A 24,085-nucleotide genomic window follows, 5' to 3' on the forward strand; every position below is an offset into this window, starting at 1 on the left:
AATACCATTTATACCATCCAATCATCATATTACATCATAAAGTAACAACTATAACCAAACCATCAACCACTAGATATAACTAACCAAAAAAACATGTATATGGGCCTACTTCTCCATTCAAAATCACAAACTTGTTGTACCAAAACATGCTATATCATGGTTATACCTAATTATGTACATGTGCATTTTGAATATTGGTAATGTAAAAAGTAGTGTATTACGGATGGTATTGTAGATTAAAGTGCAATTGTCTATTACTGATAACGTATTACGGAATTTGTCGAAGTAATGATACATATGCACATGTGCATGGATAACTGTTACTAAAAAAACGTTTTTTTGGTAACTAAATATAGGGATTTTTGTTAAAAAAATATTAAAAAAAATAAAAAAAATTTGAGTGCTTTTTTTGATTTTTTTTAGATTTTATTTTGTGTTCACATTGGTTCTCGCGGTTCTCGCAATAAGGGTGGTTCTCAAATGAACCTTACCCTATATATATATATATATATATATATATATATATATATATATATATATATATATATTTAAAAATGTGAAACTGGAAAATTTATTAGACCCTCTCTACAAAAAAATTAATCTTACAACTTATTAGGTCTAAATAAATTTATTTTTATCCATATCTGAAATTTTATAATATATTAGGCTTATTAGTCTTATTTTGATCCATTTTCATTATCCAAACATCCATCCAATTCAATTATTATAAAAAGTAAAAAAAAAAAGAACAAAAGATTAGATATAGATATTGATGGTGATGAACTTTGTATTGAGTTTTTAGTTATTTAACACATTAGAAACCACTGAATTTAGCAACTCTGTATTTTTGCTATGTTTATTGTTATAACATTAATCGTTGTTTAAAAATTAGTTTATATAATTCGTTAGGCCAAATGACCTTTTTTCCGGCCCAGTCGAATCATTTAAATCCTCATAGACGGCTCTGGCTACAACCCATTGGTTTTGTTTCGCACCCAAAGGACGCGACCGCTTTCCCATCTTTTTTCTAGTAGCAGTCTTTGTCGGCTACGAGGGCAAAGATTTATTCAGACTAGCGTTGCAATGTGCCGATGTGGATGTTTCGATGATTGAGAAGACTAGAGCTTAGGGAATTCGATATTTTGAAATTTAGATAACCCGAGATTTTAAAATTGAGTAAACCTGAGATTTGGAATTTGAAAGATCCCAAGGTTTTGAAATTGAGAGAGTAGGGTAGTGTTTGGTATGCAGGAATGGGAGGTGGAATGGAATGAACTATTACGAGGGAACGAAAAAAGGTGTGTTTGGTTAGTCAACGTAATGGAATGACCCATTACATAAGTCATTCCATTCCCTCAAATTCATTCCATCCACTCCCCCTGTTTTTTTTCCATTACATTCCCTCACTCAGCCTACGTCACAAACACCGCCCAACACATCGACCATCTACCACAACCACCTGCTGTCGTCACCACCCGCCACCAACTTCCGCCGACCACCACCACCGTCATCGGCCGCCCGCCGCCACCGCCATCGACTACCACCGCTGCCACCCGCCATCGCAAACCACCGCCACCCCGACCACTACCGCCACCCTCTGCCGACCACCACCACCATCCTGCGCTGCCACCAACCGCTACCGTCGACCACCACCACCCATCGACGCCACTCGCTAGCAACGACCACCGCCACCCCGACCACGACCGCCACCCTCCGCCGGCCACCACCACCACCCTCCGCGGCCACCTCCTGCTACCGTCAACCACCACAACCCACCGTCATCGTCGCCACCACCATCGATCACCATCGCCGCCACCTGCAACCACCGACCACCGCCACCCTCCGCCGACCACTACCATCATCCTCCGCGCCTACCACCAGCTACTGTCGACCACCACCACCCATCGTCGCCGCCACCACCATTGCTGCCACTTGCCACCGCAGACCACCACCAACCCCGACAATCGCCGCCGCCACCGCTAACACCCATCACCCACCGACCACCGCCACCGCTACCACCAACCACCGCCACCCATCACTGCCACCGCCACCGATCACCGCTGTCACGACCCCCGACCCACCCTGGACGGAATCGGGTGCCGTAAGCAGCCCAGTGGTACCGGTGATTATTTTTGAAAAACATTGCAGCGGAAATTTCATCAGGTCCGTGAGTTAGGAAAAATATCAGAGTTTAAAAACACCGGAATTTTATTTATTAAATAGATGGGATAAAACCCATGTTTTATAATGGTAGCTTTAATATAAATAAATTTGATTTTATAAAACAAGAATTCTTAATTTGATTCAATTAATAAAATAAGCCACTTCTTGAAGTCCTTCAGTGCCGGATTTAATTCTTACTCCAATCTACTGTAATTACCTGAAACACGTTTTAAAAAGGTTTTGTCAGCGGGAAATACTGAGTGAGTTCATTCAGGTTTTATAAAAATATATTTGTTATAATTCACAGCATTAAGAGTTTTTTTACATTTGCTTCTTTAAGATTGGCAAAGACTTAATCACTGCAAAGTATAACTAGAAAACAGTGTTATAAGTTACAGTATTAAGAGCGATTACAATGTTTCTGATATCAACCAACTACCCACAGTATTTGTCACTCGACCCATTGGCCTATTCGTCCAATGGTGTCTGTGACTATGGTCATATCACCCCTTGGCTAACTCGTTGTCCAATGGTGAAGATTATCAAGTAATGTATACAAAACCCCACATACCGGCTGTAACTTGGTGATTACAAAGACTTAATCCCTGTAATTATAACTTTGAAAATAATTTGGAGTTTTGTAAAACAGTTGATAAAAAGAGAATGACTCACAGTATAAGCATGCTTTAGCAAGCTTCTTGATTCTACTCCTTCTGATAATTAAGCATATACTTTATTATTTTGGATCTTCTGATGATTAAGCATCCATTTTGATTGTAAGCGTATAGTTGGGAGTATTCTGATGGTTAAACATATAGTTTAACAGAATGGAATACGTATTTGCGTAAAACCCAAATCAAACATAACGATGATCACGAGATTCGAACCTTAACGAATTTCACAAAGTATAGTCTTATTCAGACAGTACTTTGGTATCCATTTAATGAACTCACAAAGTATAACACTTTGGATTCCGTTTACCGAAATTCACAAAGTACAACACTTTGGCATTCGTTCGTTGGTTCCTGAATCGATCGGACAGAACATCGCTTTGGTGATTATTGGTTAGAACACCAACGTATAGAGAGAAGAATAGAAGAAATGAACAAAGAAAAATGAATTCCTAAGCTTCCTATTTATAGGCAAGAGGATAAGCCTTACCCTATATAAATTTTCCCTAGATAAAGCTTTCCCCGAATAATACTTTCCTTAGATAATACCTTCCCTAGGTAATACTTTCCTTAGATAAAATCTTCTTTAGATAATATCTACCCCATATATATCTATTTTTCATGTTTATCTATTTAGTAGCTTAATAAATCTTGCTTAGCTTAATTAATCTTGATTAAATTAACTAATCTTGATTAACTTATTAATTAATCATACTTAACTTAATTAACAGATTAATTAATCTACTCGGCTAACTTAACTGCTAAGTTTATTTAACCATTAAGTTTACTTAGCCATTACGTACTCTAGTAGCTTCCTGTTTACGAGTTCTAATTTCTAGATACAAGGGAACTCGTATTAGTGTATTAACTCAATTCAACTTTAACGATAATCACGAGATAAAACCCTCACAACGAATGACAAAGTGCAATCACTAAAACATCCGTCGGATTCACAACGAATGACAGAGTATTCTCCGAGTTCGGGTGGTACTCAAACATCCTGTCGGAATCACGACTAATGACAAAGGATAGCACTTAAACATCCTGTCGGATAGTTTCAATCGATCGGATAGAGTATCGTACCAGTGATTAGAGTTATTACTCTAATAACGGGCAGAGTTTCGGGATTTAGAATATAATACCCGAGCTATTGCTATAATAGAAGCTGAAGGAAAGAAAAGAATTGAACCGTTTGAAACGTAGCTGTGATCGAGTTATTACCCTGTTATCGCGGCAGCGTTTCGTGTTGTGTGTGTTTTGAACGAGAAAGTGAATAACTCAGTGTAGGAAACGAATTTGAATGTCGTTCAATTGCAGAAATCTCAGTCCCACACCCTTCTATTTATAGCTGGAAAATGGTCTCCCCCGCGTGTCGCGACAGGGAGACCTGTCTCCTTCGCGTGGCGCGACGGAACACCTTTCACCATAGGGTTGCCACGTTCATGGGTAGGCTAGCTGAGTCGACAGAATTGATAAATTCGAATTAGACAACAAGATATGTGGATAATCGTCGAGTAGGGAATATCCCCCCTGAGTTTTAGGGGCCCTGATCCTGATTCTGATTGTTCTGAAAATTTTAGGGATTGTGCAGGATTACTTGGGTTTCTCAATTAGGGTTTCCTTACTGGAGAATTAATATAATAAGTATTAATTTTAGTGAGAGTTGTTACAACCGCCACCACCCATCGCCGATTTAATTCATTCATCTTTTCTTACCGACCAAACAACACAAGGTAATGATTTATTTCTTTCTTGCATGGTAACCAAACAAGACTATGGAATGTAATAATCCATTTCATTCCTTTGTCCATTCCATTACCTCGTTCATTCCATTCCCTCATGTATTCCATTACGCCATACCAAACAGATCCTAGGGGTTTTGGAATGGAATGGTGGATGCCAAAAGTTTTGATACGAGATTTGGTTTGGGTGTCATCGAGAGTGTCATTGTCTAGCAATTGCAAAAAAAAAAAAAAAAAAAAATCCCCGACCGTCCGACCCCTAAGGAAACACCAACCTAAATGATCAAGGATACCCTTGTCGGTTAAATTTAGATTGCAATAGATGATCTGAGAGGCGTGTAGTCATTTTCATATCAAATGTTTACCCGAAAAGTTCAATCGGATACAACTTAGATTGAGAACAAGAACTTAGTATCTGATTTAGTGAAAATTCGTATGAATCAACATGTCTATCACCAAGAACAATTTTGAATTAGGATGCAAAGCCACTTTGCCTCCACGCAGTTATTATTTAAAATAAAAAATTATCGCCAAAATGCCTTAATTTTCCATCTTGAAAATAAAAGGAAATTATAGAAAAATATTTTTCTAATATTTTTCCATCTCGAGCTCAGTCACGTGCTCTGCCCCTTGGCCCCTAGACCCTGCTCCTAGGAGCACTGCCCTGGACACACCTGCTAAGGGGGCGTTGTGTCACACCCCAACCAATGGCGGAAACATCGGGATGAGACGAAGTGTGAAGATTGCTCGAGACATCATAACGCTAATAATTGTGACAAGTATTTAAATAACCATTTCATTCCATTTCTAAAGGATCAATTACAAGGCTTTTGAAACAAATACAACAACATGAATAATAAAATAATACAATGTGAATACAATTCTTTTTAAGTGTGTATCTAAGCATCCTACTAAGTTCCATGCATCGTCGACATCCACCTGTAACATGTTAAAATAAAGTCAATGCAAAAGCAAAGGCGAGTATACAAGTTTGGTACGTACATAGCATAAGATAAAAGTGTGAACAATCCCTCATAGCAAGCATGCGATTCAAGATAACATTAAATATGGCATGTGTCTAACATATCAAACCAAGAAAACGCAACTTGCTCATGACATAACCAAAGTTTCAGTAGAGGCGGGTCGTCAATCCTATATCGCTACATATGTCAAGGTTTGGCTCGTACGAAGTTAATGATAAGTTCAACACATAAGAATCACCCAAATTTAAAGTATCAAGCCATCACATATACAAGCATTGTTATAGGAATGTTCGTGTGTTTAGACAAAAGTTCATGTGTAAGTTTCAATAGGTAAACATGTTACACCCCAAAAGTGGTAAAAGTAAAAGGGGAAAAGTACGAGTATACTCACAAAATTGCTAAGTCTTCCGATTATCCAAATGTTGACGAGTGTAAGAGAGTAGGAGTATGGAACACCGAGGTCACCCTATAAGGGCAAACGATGGTGTATGAGTAGACGGAATTTCGACAGAGGATTTGAAATGGAAACTCAAATATATCTAGCTGATATAAACGTAAATATGTATAAATACCAATACATATATTTTATATAGTTTAAGTAATAATCTAAATTAAGTCTATCGAAAATTATTATCGAAGTAACGTCAAAATAAATATACATTTATATCTATTTTATAAAATTTAATAGATTTCGATTTATTAAAACTATCGCGTTTCGTTTTATGGAATCTTACGAAAAACGGGCAGAGTTTCCTCTGTTTTTGGACGAACCCGACAACTAAAGTGTCGATATATTTCCAAAATCCAATCAACAATAAACGAAACAATATATTTATATGAGTTATATAACGAAAATGTATACATATTCCTACAAGTTACAAAGACCCGTTCAATGTACAAGTTCGAGTAACTAATGATTCACGATTAAAATCCGTAACTAGATATATAAACAATAATAATAATAAAAAAATCTGTGTCGTTTAAGATTTTACCAAGACTCGCGGTGAAACGTTGACCGTGTTTGACTGTTTGACCAGTCTTGACCCGAGCCGAACCGTTGACTCGCTGACTGCCTTAGACTCGTGTTGACCAGTCAATCCGCTGAGTTGACTGGGTTGACCGATCCACAAAACAGACCGGACTTGAACATGAGCCGAACCGAACCGAACCGAGCCAAGACTGAACCGAACCCGAATCTGTTGAATTTTGGCGTGAACCTGAGCTAACCCAAACCTGAACCCGCTGAGTCGATCGATAACCACCTGCACTATCACTATCATTGGTTCCACCGAAACCAAAACCGAACCCGATTCAAAACCCGAACTTGACTGAAGTAAAAACCAAAACTGAATGGAGAAGATGGATCGAACCAAATCACACAGAAACGAGATGGAGAAAAATATCAGGGGCTTACCGGGGAACCATCACAGGCCGCCGCCACTGTGTCGCACCCACTGCCGCCGCCGATGACCGCCGCTCACGGCGCCGTTGCCGTCAACAGTCCCCGTCGGACCACCTCCGTCCGTCACCCCCCGCTGTCTTGTCTTCACGCCATTACCGGACGGTGGTTGTTCGTTCGTCAAAGGGAGGAGGGTTCGTGTGGGAGAACCAAGGTGCAAGGAGGTGATGGTTGTTCGTGTGGGTGAGTGGTGTCGGTAGGAGTCGCCGGAGAACGAACGGACGCCGGAGTCACCGGAAATCGGCTCCGGTCGCCGGAATCGAGGGAGCAAGGGGGGGTGATAAGGGGGGCTAGGGTTTTGAAATGAAGAAGAAGGAGTTAGGAAGGTTATATAGTTAGGGTTTCTCAAGTGGGTTGGGCCTAAAGCCCGTTTGCGGCCCAAATTGCGTTTTAAGACCCGCTTACGCACCTAACTTCATAAAATGCGTTTTATTATCTTATTTAAAGCTGAAATTACGTGAAATTAGCGTTAAAAGCGCGAAATGTATGTCGTTTGTCAGTTCCTATCCGATTTTCGATTTGATTTCGACTGAGATTCTAAAAATTAAAATTGCACACGAATTTTATAAAAACATGAAATTAAGGAAAAAGCGGAGCGTTACAGTCTCCCCTCCTTTAGGAAATTTCGTCCCGAAATTTATTCAAGAGGAATATCTGAAAGGATTTTGGCAAACAGAAGAGGTTTGTTCAAAATTGAGGCTTGTATGAAGAGCAACGGAGAATAACGGGGATATAAGGGTAAACGATTGATCTAATAGACGATTCCAAGTATATGAATGGCATAAGTATTGGATAAACAAAAGCAATGTGTTAAGAATGAAGTCTCGTCATGAATAATCGGATATCGCGTGCCCAGCAATGCGTTTGAGAGTTGTTAAAGTTTCACATTAGGTCTAAACGGTCTGCAAAACACCGAATTTCTCATGGCACGTTTTACGAAAGTTTGGTAACGTGTTAAAAACACTTACATATAGGAAGTACCAGCGGCATATCCACCATGTTTTGTCCACCTTACGTCTGTTTCGTATTCGGTGTCATGTTACGTTCCGTGTCTTACTATACACAGTAGTACACTCTATGATTATCATGCGCTTATTACTATAATCCCGTGTGCACCCGCGATTATACCAATCGTCGCATGATCCGCATAGCTTGTACCAGTTGCGTATGAATCAAGGTATACATAAATTTTGAGAAAAAAATATGATTGTGTGTGTATAGAAATGTAGCATATAAGCATGTTTGCGTTCCAAATAGGATAAGATCAACGTAAGCGAATCCCTCGGGTTTCGCTCGCGTATAGGCGCGAAAGTATAAATGTTGAGTAAAAAGCATGAGCATAGTATAAGTTTAATATGAATACGTATGTGAGCATAAACACAAAACGTATGATAAGAGTGTGAGCACAAGTATAAGCATAACGTGTATGAAAGTGAGTATAAAATGCGAATACAACCATGAGTACAACGAATGACGTGAGTATAGACACAATTCGTATAAATGAGAGTACAAACAAAAGTACGAGTATAACAGAAATCGTATAGATGAGAGTATAAATGCGAGTACGAGTGTGAATACGAGTATAAATATGAGTATAAACACAAGATGCATGAGTATAGATGTAAATGTGAAAATTAAGTGTAAAACATGAATGTTTAAGTATGAATAAAATACATGTGTATGAGTATAAGTGTAACAAAGTTGTAAAAGTACAAATGAAAACATAACTCGTATGTATATGAATACGAATGTAGTATAGACATGAATGTAAGAACAACGTAAATGTATAATTGTGAGTGTGTATATAAACGTAAAACGTATGAATTTTGAATCATAAGTATAACATAAATGTGTAAGCGTGAACATAAGTGAAGGCATAAAATGTATAAATATGGATATAGGAATTAATGATTTTGTTTACAGTAATAATCGAAATACACAAGTTTATGCGCGTAAATGATTAAAAGTTTTGAGTATGAGAGAAAAAAAAAGAACGAGTGACGTGCGTGTGATTGTTGTGAGATATTGACTGAAACGTGTAAAACGATATGCATATATAGTGGTTCGCGCAAAATGCGAAGTTAAAATAGATTGAGTTGTCATGGAATGTAAAAATCTAGTTTATGAATGTAAGCAGAATATAAAAGAAAACATCTTTTGATTATGCGAAATGATACTTTGTAAAAGAATGGAAATGCCTATTATGGGTTTAAAAGAATTTACGTAGTTGCGAATTTGCCGGTTCTTATGAAGTTTCCTTGCCCACGTGTTTTGAATTTAATTGGCGTATCGAGTGAGGTTTGAAAAAAATTTTTCTAGAGATTAATAAGTTTGCATCGTTTTAAGTAACTTTGTGTTAGAAAATTTTGAAACTTACAGCTTCTTGTGAAAAAGTTGATCCTTAGAAAAAGGAATTTGGTACATGAACTTAGTGATTGTTGAAAAAAATGTTTTATTGGTTTTTGAAAAGGAGTTTTAGTAAATGCTTAAATAATACTGGTAATATTTTATAGGCGTGTGCGACAAAGTTGATTTGATTCTCAATTGAAAATAAAAATCTCTAATTTAATGGTGTGAGAGGAGCGTGTTTCGATATTTACGTTGATTGGTGAATTTGTGGGCAACGGATTTATTAGACCGACTAGGCTGATAAGTAGTATTTCGTGAAATTTCGAAAATCGAGGAACAAGCGTTTATGGTAACATTAAAATTTTTGTGTATGCGAGTGATGTGAAAATAGATTATAGAATAAGAGGTACGTTTAAATAAATGAAGCATTTTGAAATACATGATAAATGATTTAGGTATAAACATGATCGTGTTTACATAATATAGCCTATTAAAAGAAAGCGTTGGTAATGATCACCTTGGTAAGGGAATCACCCCTAACTCATTGGTGAGGTCGTTGTGAGGTGAGAAATGAAACGGAGTTAGTCGTCAAGGTAAGGGAATCACTCCTATCTTGATGACATGTCTCCATTTGTTGTTGCAAGAAGTGTAAATAAAATTTCGTAAACTTATGTATGCTAATAATGAATGATCGTATGAAAAGTAAGAGTATGATGTTGCGCAAAGATGAAATCTCGAAAAATTGTTCAAAGGGACAAAAGATCGAAAATAATAAAGCGTAAGTTTGATAAAAGAAACTCGGATGGTTCCAAAACGGAACGTTGACTAACCAAAGTGATCGAAAGATCTTTTGGAATTAAGAAACATGCTTTGGCCTAATAGGTGGAATACTCTCGCCGATATCTCGGTTAACGGTATTCACCCTTCCAGTTATTACATGTTCCCAATCCATCGAAAATTTCGAGACTTGGCGGGATTTACGAAAATCAAGGAGTGGGACTAGTCGACGAGGTGCGGGTTTCACCCCTAGCTTGACGACTTCGTACCCTAAGTGTGGTTGGTACTCGTTGGGTCAAAATTTAATTTCGACACGTTAACGAGGGTCCACTAGAAATTGAATTTGAAATTTCCATTAAGATATGGATTTCACTCCTAACTAAATGGTGAATTTCGTGCAAAAATAGAATCACGTGGGATGAGAGTCGTTTACCAAATTGTGGGTTTCACGCCTATTTTGGTAAACTCGTCTCGTTCGTATAACATGAGTGTTTTCGAGTTTAAGAAAAATCGAGTAAAATGCTTTAGTAAATGGGAGTATGTTAAAGGAACACGCAAACAAATATAAACACATAAGAATGCACATCAAGAACGGTACATAAAGAATAGGACAATAACACAAGTACCAACACATAGTGAAATATGTTAAGAATACACATAAAGAATCGAACAACGGAACAAGTATTAACACGTAATAAAACAAGTATAGCATGTGAAGTGTTAACACATAAGTGACATATAGGTTTGAAAGATGAAAAGAGAATAAATAAAGACAAATAAGATAGCATGCAAGTAGTTTCAAGCAAAACATGAGAATAAAGCTCTAAAACTATAGACTAGGTTAAAGCATTCCTACTTTTCCTAATTCCCTATAGTTATGGCTCTGATACCAATCTGTCACACCCCAACCAATGGCGGAAACATCGGGATGAGACGAAGTGTGAAGATTGCTCGAGACATCATAACGCTAATAATTGTGACAAGTATTTAAATAACCATTTCATTCCATTTCTAAAGGATCAATTACAAGGCTTTTGAAACAAATACAACAACATGAATAATAAAATAATACAATATGAATACAATTCTTTTTAAGTTTGTATCTAAGCATCCTACTAAGTTCCATGCATCGTCGACATCCACCTGTAACATGTTAAAATAAAGTCAATGCAAAAGCAAAGGCGAGTATACAAGTTTGGTACGTACATAGCATAAGATAAAAGTGTGAACAATCCCTCATAGCAAGCATGCGATTCAAGATAACATTAAATATGGCATGTGTCTAACATATCAAACCAAGAAAACGCAACTTGCTCATGACATAACCAAAGTTTCAGTAGAGGCGGGTCGTCAATCCTATAGCGCTACATATGTCAAGGTTTGGCTCGTACGAAGTTAATGATAAGTTCAACACATAAGAATCACCCAAATTTAAAGTATCAAGCCATCACATATACAAGCATTGTTATAGGAATGTTCGTGTGTTTAGACAAAAGTTCATGTGTAAGTTTCAATAGGTAAACATGTTACACCCCAAAAGTGGTAAAAGTAAAAGGGGAAAAGTACGAGTATACTCACAAAATTGCTAAGTCTTCCGATTATCCAAATGTTGACGAGTGTAAGAGAGTAGGAGTATGGAACACCGAGGTCACCCTATAAGGGCAAACGATGGTGTATGAGTAGACGGAATTTCGACAGAGGATTTGAAATGGAAACTCAAATATATCTAGCTGATATAAATGTAAATATGTATAAATACCAATACATATATTTTATATAGTTTAAGTAATAATCTAAATTAAGTCTATCGAAAATTATTATGGAAGTAACGTCAAAATAAATATACATTTATATCTATTTTATAAAATTTAATAGATTTCGATTTATTAAAACTATCGCGTTTCGTTTTATGGAATCTTACGAAAAACGGGCAGAGTTTCCTCTGTTTTTGGACGAACCCGACAACTAAAGTGTCGATATATTTCCAAAATCCAATCAACAATAAACGAAACAATATATTTATATGAGTTATATAACGAAAATGTATACATATTCCTACAAGTTACAAAGACCCGTTCAATGTACAAGTTCGAGTAACTAATGATTCACGATTAAAATCCGTAACTAGATATATAAACAATAATAATAATAAAAAAATCTGTGTCGTTTAAGATTTTACCAAGACTCGCGGTGAAACGTTGACCGTGTTTGACTGTTTGACCAGTCTTGACCCGAGCCGAACCGTTGACTCGCTGACTGCCTTAGACTCGTGTTGACCAGTCAATCCGCTGAGTTGACTGGGTTGACCGATCCACAAAACAGACCGGACTTGAACATGAGCCGAACCGAACCGAACCGAGCCAAGACTGAACCGAACCCGAATCTGTTGAATTTTGGCGTGAACCTGAGCTAACCCAAACCTGAACCCGCTGAGTCGATCGATAACCACCTGCACTATCACTATCATTGGTTCCACCGAAACCAAAACCGAACCCGATTCAAAACCCGAACTTGACTGAAGTAAAAACCAAAACTGAATGGAGAAGATGGATCGAACCAAATCACACAGAAACGAGATGGAGAAAAATATCAGGGGCTTACCGGGGAACCATCACAGGCCGCCGCCACTGTGTCGCACCCACTGCCGCCGCCGATGACCGCCGCTCACGGCGCCGTTGCCGTCAACAGTCCCCGTCGGACCACCTCCGTCCGTCACCCCCCGCTGTCTTGTCTTCACGCCATTACCGGACAGTGGTTGTTCGTTCGTCAAAGGGAGGAGGGTTCGTGTGGGAGAACCAAGGTGCAAGGAGGTGATGGTTGTTCGTGTGGGTGAGTGGTGTCGGTAGGAGTCGCCGGAGAACGAACGGACGCCGGAGTCGTCGGAAATCGGCTCCGGTCGCCGGAATCGAGGGAGCAAGGGGGGGTGATAAGGGGGGCTAGGGTTTTGAAATGAAGAAGAAGGAGTTAGGAGGGTTATATAGTTAGGGTTTCTCAAGTGGGTTGGGCCTAAAGCCCGTTTGCGGCCCAAATTGCGTTTTAAGACCCGCTTACGCACCTAACTTCATAAAATGCGTTTTATTATCTTATTTAAAGCTGAAATTACGTGAAATTAGCGTTAAAAGCGCGAAATGTATGTCGTTTGTCAGTTCCTATCCGATTTTCGATATGATTTCGACCGAGATTCTAAAAATTAAAATTGCACACGAATTTTATAAAAACATGAAATTAAGGAAAAAGCGGAGCGTTACACGTTGCCTCCTGGAATCCCCATTGATTAGAGGACCAATCCGAACACTTAGAACTATAACAAACTCAAACAAACGTGCACTCTTACACCTCCCGACTTGCTTGATACGCTAAAATATTCAACAACTCTTGTTTATAAACCAAACACTATCTAAGAGTTTCGGTCTAAAAACCATAAAATGCTTTGTTCATCATGTTGGCCAAATATTACTTTCATTGTTTCAACAAATTAAACAATATTCTGTTGTGGATTAAATGCTATATAAGGAAAAAGATGTTACAAAATCATACCAACAAAGATAATTATCAATTTATAGAAAATTAAAGAGGAAAGTTTTTCTATACACATAAATCATTATCCTTCAAGTATATACACATGTATGCCTGATTTTGTATCCTTCAAGTGTATATATACATGTATGCCTGATTTTGTAGGGTATTAACATAATATGCATTTTTCAGGTGAAGATGTTGACATCATAACTGTAGGCCAGTCAAAGAAAAAAAATTTCTTTGTATGAATGCTCTCCACTCCCCCTCTCCATCTCCATTTCCCCTTATTCAATCTGTAAATGCAAGCAAAGTCTTTATTTTCCATTTATTTTTTATATTATTTTCCATCTCTCAACATCTCTCTCTCCTGTTTGGTGACCAACAACCCCTTCTTTCATCCAAAAAAAATTAAAAAAAAAAACAAAAAAAAAAAAAAACAAGAAAAACACACCCTTTTGTTTAATTATTAATAATATATACAAGTTCTAATGTTCTATATCCCTTTAATTGAGTTTGTATCATCTCTCTGCATTTTTTATGTGTAAAGAACTAAATATTATTTGGCATTGAACTTGCTTTACACGAGTCTTGTTTTTCCACCAATTTTCCGATTTAAACAACTCAAAAATTCAACTTTAGTTGAGTGTTTTTCCCTCTTTCTACCCCACACCCACCTTCTTGCTATTGCTTACCCACATTCTTGAAGCTTGATATCATCATTGTATGCAACATTTTGATACCCTTTTAAGTCAACTTATTGTTTCATAGGTTTTCTTGAAAGTCTTGAATCATAAAAATTGAATCTTTAAGCAAATTAGACAAGTTTTTGGTGATTTTAGGTAATACCCATTTCATTTTTTAGCTAATTTGTTGACTTATTTGACAATTTGGTTGTGAAAGTTTGAGTGTATTTATTGGCAGAGTTTTCTTGAAAGTCTTGAGCCATAAAGATTGAGTCTTTAAGCAAATTAGACAAGTTTTTTTGGTGGTTTTGGGTGATTTGAGGTAATACCCATTTTTTTTTTTCAGCTAATTTGTTGACTTATTTGACAATTTGGTTGTGAAAGTTTTGAGTCTTTTTTTGGTTAAGTTTTTTAGGGTTTGAAGAAAATATGTCACAAATGGAAGCAGAAAATGGTGATGGAAAGTCAAAGATGGAAGATTATGAAGTTATTGAGCAGATTGGTAGAGGGGCTTTTGGGGCTGCTTTTCTTGTTCTCCATAAAATTGAAAAAAAGAAGTATGTGATTTCCATTTTCCAGTTTACCCATTTTTATTTTTTTTTTTAATTTCCATTGCAAAACATTAAATTTTATCATCTGGGTATGTGTGTGTTTATGTGTTATTTCATAAATCTTTCTGCTTTAAGGGTTTAGGGCTCCAAATGTGTGTTGAATTTGGGCAACAATATTATTCACACATCTGCAATTCTTGAAATTTAGAGTCTGAGGGGTTTTTTATTTTATTTTTTTTATATAATGTGAATTTCATGTTTTTGATTTAAATTAGAAAATATGAAAAGGGAGTTCTGTTGATTAGATGTATGATTATTCACACATCTGCAATTCTTGAAATTTAGAGTCTGAGGGTTTTTTTATTTTATTTTTTATATATAATGTGAATTTCATGTTTTTGATTTAAATTAGAAAATATGAAAATGGAGTTCTGTTGATTAGATGGATGATTATTTACACATCTGCAATTCTTGAAATTTAGAATCTAATTTTTTTTATTTATATTGTGAATTTCATGTTTTCAATTTAAATTAAAATGTGGAAAGGGAGACCTGTTGATCAAATGGATGATTATTACTTAGACTAAAGTGAATTCTATATTTTTTATTCTTTAAACTGCATAAACATTAATTTAGTAATTTACTCTAATTAAGATGCGGTTAATTTTTTTAATAGGTATGTTATGAAGAAGATTAGATTAAACAAGCAAACAGAGAAGTTTAAGAAGACAGCACATCAAGAGGTATCTCCTTTCTTGATTTGGTAGAAATGAGGCGCTAATTGTAATCAACGATGATAAAACGGTTCTCTTTATTGTGGAAGATAAATCATGTCGAAAGTGGATTTTGAATGGTGGTGGTAAATGGTAATATGTAGCCGAACATGTAGCGAGTTAATCCATTTAAAAAAGGAAAAATTACAAGTTTTGTCCTTTATCTTTATACCACTTTTCAGGCGGTGTCATTTTTAACGAATGTTGACAGGCGGTGTCCTTTACTAGGTATTTTGTTGCAAGTTTAGTCCTTTACACCCAACCCAGTTAAAAAACCCTGTTAATTGTTGGGTGTAAAGGACTAAACTTGCAACAAAATACCTAGGTAAAGGACTAAACTTGCAACAAAATACCTAGTAAAGGACACCACCTGTCAACAATTAATTGGGTTTTTTAACTGGGTTGGGTGTAAAGGACTAAACTTGCAACAAAATACCTAGTAAAGGACACCGCCTGTCAACATTCGTTAAAAAGGACACCGCCTGAAAAGTGGTATAAAGATAAAGGACAAAACTTGTAATTTTTCCTTTAAAATAAGTATGTTAGATATCTTAAACGTCTCATAGACAATTGAGGATACAATCAAAGCCATTAGTAAAAGCTAGGTTTGGAAAGAAATGAAACGTTATAATTAATTTGAAATATACCTCAATGGATTTTGTTGCATTTGAAATACCTCTCGCGCTTTGAAGTTTGTACTAAGAAAGCTTTTATATGTTTTTATTATAGATGGATTTGATTTCTCGACTTAATCATCCATATGTTGTCGAGTACAAAAATGCCTGGGTGGATAAGGTAATGTGAAATTCTTTCCTATTTTAATTTTTATGTGAAAATTTCCACTTGTAAGAGATTAAAGAGAATGATTTATTGGAAAAAAATACAAAGAGAAAAATTGTGCATTAAGATTATTGGTTGGAACAATCATTTGTGAAATTTAATCTTTTTTCAGTAAATGGACTATTCTACCCTTTACACAATCGTATCGGGTTCTAACTAATAATGTATGTACAAATGTATATTAGCAAGTGGTCCATTGATTTTGAACTTTATGGCTTTTCCTAGAAAGGTCATAAAACCCGACAACTCCTCCTTAGATGTGACAGTATTGGTGATCTTTGTCTATGATGCGTGTAGGTCACCTGGTCTCGTATCTAACGGCCTCATGCCCTTATGTCTTGTTGTAAAGCAAAAACTCCGATGCTATGTAATGCTTATGAGTTAGGAAAGCAAGTTGAACTTTCTTTCTAGCGGTCAAACCGTCAAAGTCCGTAGTTGTATCTTTGGATTTATCCTTTACATTGCTACCTTTCTTTGCTTATGTCAATATACAAATTAAGCGTGGGATAAAATCTTTTTGGGAAATTTGACAACACATCCCTACATGATCTCTTTGGCACCAATAGGATTCTAATCCATTTCTTTTACCGACAAGTCAAAACGTAGGATTAGTGCTGCTAGGCACAATGAAGTTGGTCTATTTCTCTCTAAAGTTTGATTACATGACTTAATTTGAGATATCTTATATAACTACAACTCAATAGATTTGTTATGCATGTTCCTCAAGAGCTACACTTCAATGATCTTAAGTCCATTTATGCTACATTTGTAGCACCTTAGATTCTTAGATCACGGACTAAGGGGGTGTTTCGTGTTGCGTTTTCAAAATAGATTATGCGTTTTCAAAATAGATTTTGCGTTTTCAAAACCGCGGTTTGAAAAAGCATGTAGGTAGAACCAAAACTGCGTTTTGGAGGCAGATAATCACTTTTTCATCCAAAAACTTTTTTAGATTATTTATGTTTTACAAACGCAATAATCAAATAATCACTTCAAAACGTAATCCCAAACACCCTCTAAAACTATATGTATCTGCTACGTCCCCATTAGTCAAATTGGTTCTAGGATTTTCTATTCTCACTCTCCCTCCCTCCCTCCCTCCCTCTATATATATATGTATATTACATATATCCATGTATACTTTATAGTTTTTCACCTAGAGTAGAATATAAAAAAGGGGCAAATTCATATATACCCTTACAAACTTTGAAAATATCATATACAAGAACCTTATGTTTATATTGTTTTGTAGGCTGGCATATGCATAGTGACAGCTTATTGTGAAGGGGGTGACATGTAAGTAACTTCCTTTGACTTTGATTTTGCAACCTTATGACTTTAGTTCATGAGAATTGTTTGACTATTTGTCAAATATATAAAAATCCTTCAAAATAAAAACAAATTAAATTAATTTAGTGGACTAAAATCTATACCACTAATTTTATTTCTAAGGATAATGATAGAAAAAAAAATAGTAATTTGAGCTTAAATACTTTATAAAAAAATTGTTGAAAGTCCATGCAAACAAAACTGCTAAATGACACTAATTTTTTGGGTTGATCAGGGCCGAGCTTATACGGAAGGCTAGAGGAACGTATTTTCCAGAGGAGGTAATATAATAAAAATATAAATTTTTAAATTTCTCGTTCTCTTCTTTTATTATAAAAGTTGTTTAATATACTAAACATATTTATTGTTTCATCTTTGTAGAAAGTTTGCAAATGGTTAACACAACTATTATTGGCATTGGATTATTTGCATACTAATCGTGTCCTTCATAGGGATTTAAAGGTAAATTCATCTTTTCTCGATTAATATTCTACTTCATCCGATAAATGAAACATTACTCTTTTTGGCAAACTATCAAAGGAAATTACCTGTTTGCCCTTGAGTTATAGAAAAAAAAATCAAAAAACATTGATTTTGGCCCGCAAAATTCCCTATTGTTGAGTCATTTTAGATGTCAGATCGCGAGTCAAACACTTATATTATACCATGTGTCTCACATCCTCTCATTTGTAAAATTTCTTGCAGTGTTCCAACATATTCCTCACAAAGGAGAACGACATTCGTCTCGGTAAGAATGCGGTATCTTCTCATAAAAAAATTAAAATTCAATTGTTTTATTTTTCGCTTTTTTATAAACTTTTGGTTGAGCAGGTGACTTTGGGCTCGCGAAACTCCTTAACTCAGAAGACCTTGCTTCCTCGGTAATATACTTGGTTATAATCAACGATTTAAACGAGTATTTTGACTACATGTCATGTCAAACTTTATATTCTGACTAGAGTAAAGTACACGGGTGGTCCCTGTGGTTTACCAAAATTTTGGATTGGTCTCTAGCTTTTCAAAAGTACACAGATGGTCCTTGTGGTTTGCACTTTGTAACACATTTAGTCCCCAGCTTTTTCCAAAAGTACATGGATGTCCCTGTGGTTTGCACTTTGTAACGCATTTAGTCTCTAACTTGGACCTGCTGACACTTGTTGGCTGGGGAATAAATGCGTTACAAAGTGCAAACCACAGGGACCATCCATGTACTTTTAAAAAACTAGGACCAAATCCAAAAATTTTGGTAAACCACAGGGACCATCCGAGTACTTTACTCTTCTGACTATATAGTAACCACTTTAATTCATGTCAATATATATTCTTTTGTTCTTCCCTACTAACGGTGGCTTCAGTCTATTTACTTATGAATGAGTCAATATGGGTTGTGTTTTGTCTCAAGTGAGACGGGTCAAATGGGTTGAAAGCCGCCAAAAGTCATATTAATGCATACGGCCCCGTAAACCGTTTTAATCATAAGTTGAATTGTTATTCTGATATTAGTTAACATATCACGTTTATATGAGATTTTATAAAACAGGACAAAAAGTTGTTTGTAGGTCAACCCAATCCGAAACTACAGTCAACATATGTGATAGGGTTAAAACCTTGGGGAGAAAGAAAACTAAGAGATAGAGAGATATTTGACTCAAATTATGCTTGATTCCATTCCATACGTAACATCCAAATAAATAGATAAGAAACTTACATAAGACACCCCCAAACTAAACCAAAATAACATCCTAATCCCTTGACTTAACAATAGTAATAAAACTAAAATAAATAAGATACGTAACAATATGTTCTCCAAATCCTAATATTTTTTATGGCTGTTGAATACATAGGTTGTCGGCACTCCCAACTATATGTGTCCCGAACTCCTTGCAGACATTCCTTACGGCTATAAGTCAGATATTTGGTCCCTTGGTAAGAACGATATGATCACATACATCTAAGTCATGCAGATTTTTTTTTTTTTTTTTGTACCGTTTGGGTCGTCATTAAATATCCTACACGGACCCAAACAGGACGAAAAATCATCTTATAGTGACTTCATTTGCACATTAATTTACAACACTATATAGCATTACCTATTTTAACTATACTATATTCGACATTTATTGATTATAGTTTTTTTTTTTGCTCTTTCCATTGTCTTAGGTTGCTGCATGTTTGAGATTTGTGCGCATCAACAACCGTTTCGAGCTCCTGTAAGTTTTATAAAAACTTTTTGTGATACATTAATTCCTATATGGGTGGCTTTTTACCTACTACTTATTGAATTCATCTTTGAGTAACGGGTCAAAAAGGGCCACTCGAGTAACAGGTCAAAATGGGCCAGGTCGAGTCGACCCAAAACACTTCTTGTCCTATTTGTGTTTTTTATATATATATATATAAATCGGTAGCGTGTAAAATATGATTACATAACTATTTCTATCATATTCTTTTTTTTTTTTGGAATAAAATGATTTGGGATGATTTATTCATTAAAAACACACTTTGGGAAATTTTTGACTTGTTTGATCCACTTGACCTATTTTCCTTTAACTAGCATTTTTAATTTAGCAACGTGAATCAGCCCATTTATAAGTAAACGGGTCCAAACTGCCCTTATAAGTTGCGAGTTGCGACATATTTAACAAGATGACTTGCATCAGCACGCTAAACTAGTTTTTCATGCCTGGCGGCGTTTTATCTGGTCCCATTGGTTAGTACGGTATTGGTGGGGCTGGTGAGTTTTCCGGTGACGGGTTCTCATGGTCACCCGAAAAAAATAGTTTTTCCATTTCCTTCATTGTTATAGTAATTATACTTTGAGGTTTTACAAAATTCTTTATTTTATCATATGGTTTCAAGATCCTTTACTTTGACCGTTTGAAGGGTATTTTCGACATTTAACACCTTTGATCCCACAGGATATGTCGGGACTTATCAACAAGATAAACCGATCAACCATCTCTCCTCTCCCCATCGTCTATTCTTCAACATTGTAAGCGTTATCTCGTCCAAAACTAGTACTTTCGCTTGATTATTCATCCGAACATGACAAATTTTCGTTAATGGTTCAGAAAACAGATCATAAAGACAATGCTAAGGAAAAGCCCGGAACATAGACCACCTGTAAGTCAAAAGTCAAACATCCTTGTACGAATTTCAGTCGATTTTTAGTTTTTTACTAAGTTTAGTACTTTTATATTATTAGGCTGCAGAACTTTTAAGGCATCCGCATTTACAACCGTACCTCCTTAAATGTCACAACCCGTCTTCTGTTTTTCTACCCGTTAAGCCCCCAAGTAGCCCGAATGATAAAGTCCGTAAAAAACATTCACCCATGAAACCAAATGATGGAAAACATATACATGAGAGAGATGTACAAGTATTAAAGCCGAAAGTACAAGTAACGAAGCATGAAGAGAACGGTAACAGCGACATGCCTGTTAGAAGCTTACATAACAACCCCGTTTTTGCAATTGTAGAAGAAACGGAGACCAAGAGGGTGGACCCCACGAGTTATTTTAACGATAGTGGGGACACAAGTTGTGAGACTACAATAGTTTCTAATGGTGATGGGCCTGAAAATTCGGATTCATTAGTACAAAAGGTCAGCACAAAGTCAAGCTCTATAGATCTTTCTAATGGAGAACAAGAAGCAACAAGTCTTCAACTTTATGAGAAACCCGACAAGGGTATTATTGGAAATGACAAAAAAGATGATCTTTTGGTGACTTTTAGTGAAAAAGTTGAATCTTTATATGAAGAAAACATGTCGACTCAAATGGTCATTTGTGAGGTGGATACAGAGCAACCAAGAACCGTTGAGCCCAAACCGGTCGAACCCGTTGACCAAGAACCAGACTTGAAGCAACCAGAGAAGGCTGCACCGGTTAACGAGTCATTGGGAACCCACGCCCCGTCAAGTGAGACCAACGGCAAGACCGAATGGCTAAACCCGACTCAACAAAGAGCCGATGCATTAGAGTCTTTACTTGAGTTATGTGCACGGTTACTAAAACAAAATAAACTTGAAGAGCTTGCGGCTGTTTTGAAACCGTTCGGTGAAGAGACGGTTTCGTCTAGAGAAACAGCGATTTGGTTAACGAAAAGCCTCATGGGGGCGCAGAAATCTTGAATTTATAACCTTTTTAAATAGTTTTATAGAGGTTTAAGTGTGGAAGAAAAATAGGGTTTAAGTAACTAGTCCTTTGACTTTGACTTGTATGGGGGTTGACTTTTGTTTATGTAAATACATGACTAGTTGACCACCCCCTACGTCTTGGCACAGAAAGGGCTTTTTGGTGTGTTTGATTGTTTATTTTTGTCTAGTATGGGTGTTGTTTTTTGGAAAGCAAATATTATGTTTAATGTGAAGTTATTATTATGTGATTATTTTACCTAATGAGAGTGGTAGTGTGCATTTCTCGACTTGGCTCTTTGGCGCGTACCATTTACAAACAGTATTAGTACTTCAGTATCATGTGTTGTAAACCGTATTAGTATCATGCGTTATGATCTGTATTGTCATTGTTGTTGTTATGTGTAGCAACGGATGAAAAGAACTTAGGCTGTCTCCAACGCGCTCATAATCGTCCCGCCCGTGCCACGCTGGATTTATCCTTTGCGTTGGAGATCAGCGCCCGAATATGTCCGAAGAAGAGTCGCCCGTGCAGAAGGGCTTGAGTTTGGTCGGTTCAAACTATTGGGTGGGCCCAACTCCAACGGAAATCGAAGGGGATGAGATGTTTTTCACCGGAAGTTTGAGAGAAAAGAAATTTCAACCCCAACTCCAGATATTTCGATTTGTGTTGTTCCAATGAAGTTTGCGAAAAGAAAGTTGAGTTGCAGGTGAGTAAATGAAAGAAAAAGAAACCAAACGTTGCAGAGGGTAAAGAAAAGCCAAAGTCAAAGTAATTATTAAAATGTTTTCTATGTACGTATTAAAATCATATATTTTGTGAGAGTAAAATGGTTTATCTATATATCTTTTATTTAACGTTATAAATTTTAAGCAAAACTAATATTTTGAATGTATTTTAATACTTTAAGTATTTAAATCAAAAATACAAATACATTTTTATATTACGTATTTACCTATATTAATTGTTTATAATAATTTAATGATTTAAATACATTTTACTAACTCAAATAGTTAAATTTAAAGAAAAAATGGGTGATGATGTGGAAAACATAAGGATATGTAAGGATGTTTGTATGGTTGGAGGTAAAGTTGGGTGATTTTAAGGATTTGTAAGGATTTTTAAGGATTTGTAAGGATTTATAAAATATGACGTGACGTCTGATTTGGCAGCTAAGGGCGTCTAAGGGCGCCCTTAGCATTGGAGATAGTCTTATCAGATAGAATATATTAGTAACAGGCCCACTTAAGAGTTAAAAATAAACCTTATGCGTTTGATTTTCAACTTAATCACTTAAGAGTTAAAACTTCCGTATGATGTATATAAATCAACAGGTCGTTGTAGTATAGTGGTAAGTATTCCCGCCTGTCACGCGGGTGACCCGGGTTCGATCCCCGGCAACGGCGTAATATTTTTTTGGCACCATTTTTTTATTGAAATAAAAACAAAAGGATATATTTTTTGAGATTCTTTTTATATGTAACTAGTATTAAGCCCATTTTTTTATTGAAATAAAAACAAAAGGATATATTTTTTGAGATTCTTTTTATATGTAACTAGTATTAAGCTCATTTTTTTTATTGAAATAAAAACAAAAGGATATATTTTTTGAGATTCTTTTTTATGTAACTAGTATTAAGCCCCTGCGTTGCAACGGTTGTTATAAAACTGTGTTAAGTAGTAGCAATACTATACCATTGCCAGCGACCACCAACACCGAAAAAGCTCGTAAAAACAAAATAAATAAAAACGGGAACAAAAATAACGTCGAGCGAAAAGCAGACGTAAAATCTTTGAATCATGTACGCTCGTTGCTGATAAATTAAACCAAAACGTAAAACAAAGAAAAAAATAACTAAGTCCATCCAGGACCCGCGTGTTGGACGAACTTGTCAAACGCAGAAAAATAGATGTGAAGCCACGAACCAGTCAAACGGGAAAAAATATACGAAAAAATGTTGAACCCCACACGCACATTATGGTGCGTTAACTCACAAAATTTAAAACAAAACGAAAAACTTGGGAAAGATGAAAAGTATGGTGGACCAAAATTGAAAATAAAAAGAAGTTGAGATTAAATTGCAAAATATGAAAAACTTTGAGTTAAAAG

General features: G+C 36.2%; 2 protein-coding genes and 1 non-coding gene across 7 annotated transcripts; all 3 read left to right on the forward strand.

Moving 5' to 3' along the window:
- The first annotated feature begins 1,270 nt into the window (after positions 1-1,270).
- On the forward strand, positions 1,271-1,983 carry LOC110900628 (extensin-like). The gene is made up of 2 exons (XM_022147512.1): positions 1,271-1,298; positions 1,412-1,983. The coding sequence occupies exons 1-2, from the start codon at positions 1,271-1,273 to the stop codon at positions 1,981-1,983; spliced, it is 600 nt and encodes a 199-aa protein (XP_022003204.1).
- Positions 1,984-13,860: 11,877 nt separating this feature from the next.
- On the forward strand, positions 13,861-22,238 carry LOC110897581 (serine/threonine-protein kinase Nek6). Of its 5 annotated transcripts, none has more exons than XM_035981871.1 (15): positions 13,861-14,502; positions 14,585-14,668; positions 14,754-14,907; positions 15,578-15,640; positions 16,400-16,465; positions 17,763-17,806; positions 18,075-18,120; positions 18,221-18,301; positions 18,545-18,587; positions 18,671-18,720; positions 19,684-19,765; positions 20,000-20,049; positions 20,758-20,831; positions 20,911-20,962; positions 21,045-22,238. In XM_035981871.1, the coding sequence occupies exons 3-15, from the start codon at positions 14,776-14,778 to the stop codon at positions 21,969-21,971; spliced, it is 1,710 nt and encodes a 569-aa protein (XP_035837764.1). In that variant the 5' UTR covers positions 13,861-14,502; positions 14,585-14,668; positions 14,754-14,775; the 3' UTR covers positions 21,972-22,238. The 5 variants fall into 5 exon arrangements, with proteins under 5 accessions (XP_035837764.1, XP_022000039.1, XP_022000040.1 ...); XM_022144347.2 differs by having other exon boundaries at positions 14,754-14,903; positions 15,574-15,640; XM_022144348.2 differs by having other exon boundaries at positions 14,762-14,903; positions 15,574-15,640.
- A 1,071-nt stretch (positions 22,239-23,309) lies between these two features.
- TRNAD-GUC lies at positions 23,310-23,381 on the forward strand. Its single transcript has one exon. It is a non-coding gene; the product is annotated as a tRNA-Asp (tRNA).
- Positions 23,382-24,085: the final 704 nt, after the last annotated feature.

Source organism: Helianthus annuus, chromosome 13 (assembly GCF_002127325.2).
Source record: "Helianthus annuus cultivar XRQ/B chromosome 13, HanXRQr2.0-SUNRISE, whole genome shotgun sequence".
In the NCBI taxonomy this organism is placed as follows: domain Eukaryota; kingdom Viridiplantae; phylum Streptophyta; class Magnoliopsida; order Asterales; family Asteraceae; genus Helianthus; species Helianthus annuus.

What these genes read in the sequence shown, in the direction of transcription:
- LOC110900628 (XM_022147512.1), top strand. Translation starts at nt 1,271, where the DNA reads ATGAACTATTACGAGGGAACGAAAAAAG. An exon ending in TTACGAGGGAACGAAAAAAG is followed by an intron (nt 1,299 to 1,411) that starts GTGTGTTTGGTT and finishes TCCCTCACTCAG; the next exon opens with CCTACGTCACAAACACCGCC.
- LOC110897581 (XM_035981871.1), top strand. Translation starts at nt 14,776, where the DNA reads ATGTCACAAATGGAAGCAGAAAATGGTGATGGAAAGTCAAAGATGGAA. An exon ending in AAATTGAAAAAAAGAAGTAT is followed by an intron (nt 14,908 to 15,577) that starts GTGATTTCCATT and finishes TTTAATAGGTAT; the next exon opens with GTTATGAAGAAGATTAGATT. An exon ending in CAGAAGACCTTGCTTCCTCG is followed by an intron (nt 18,721 to 19,683) that starts GTAATATACTTG and finishes TTGAATACATAG; the next exon opens with GTTGTCGGCACTCCCAACTA.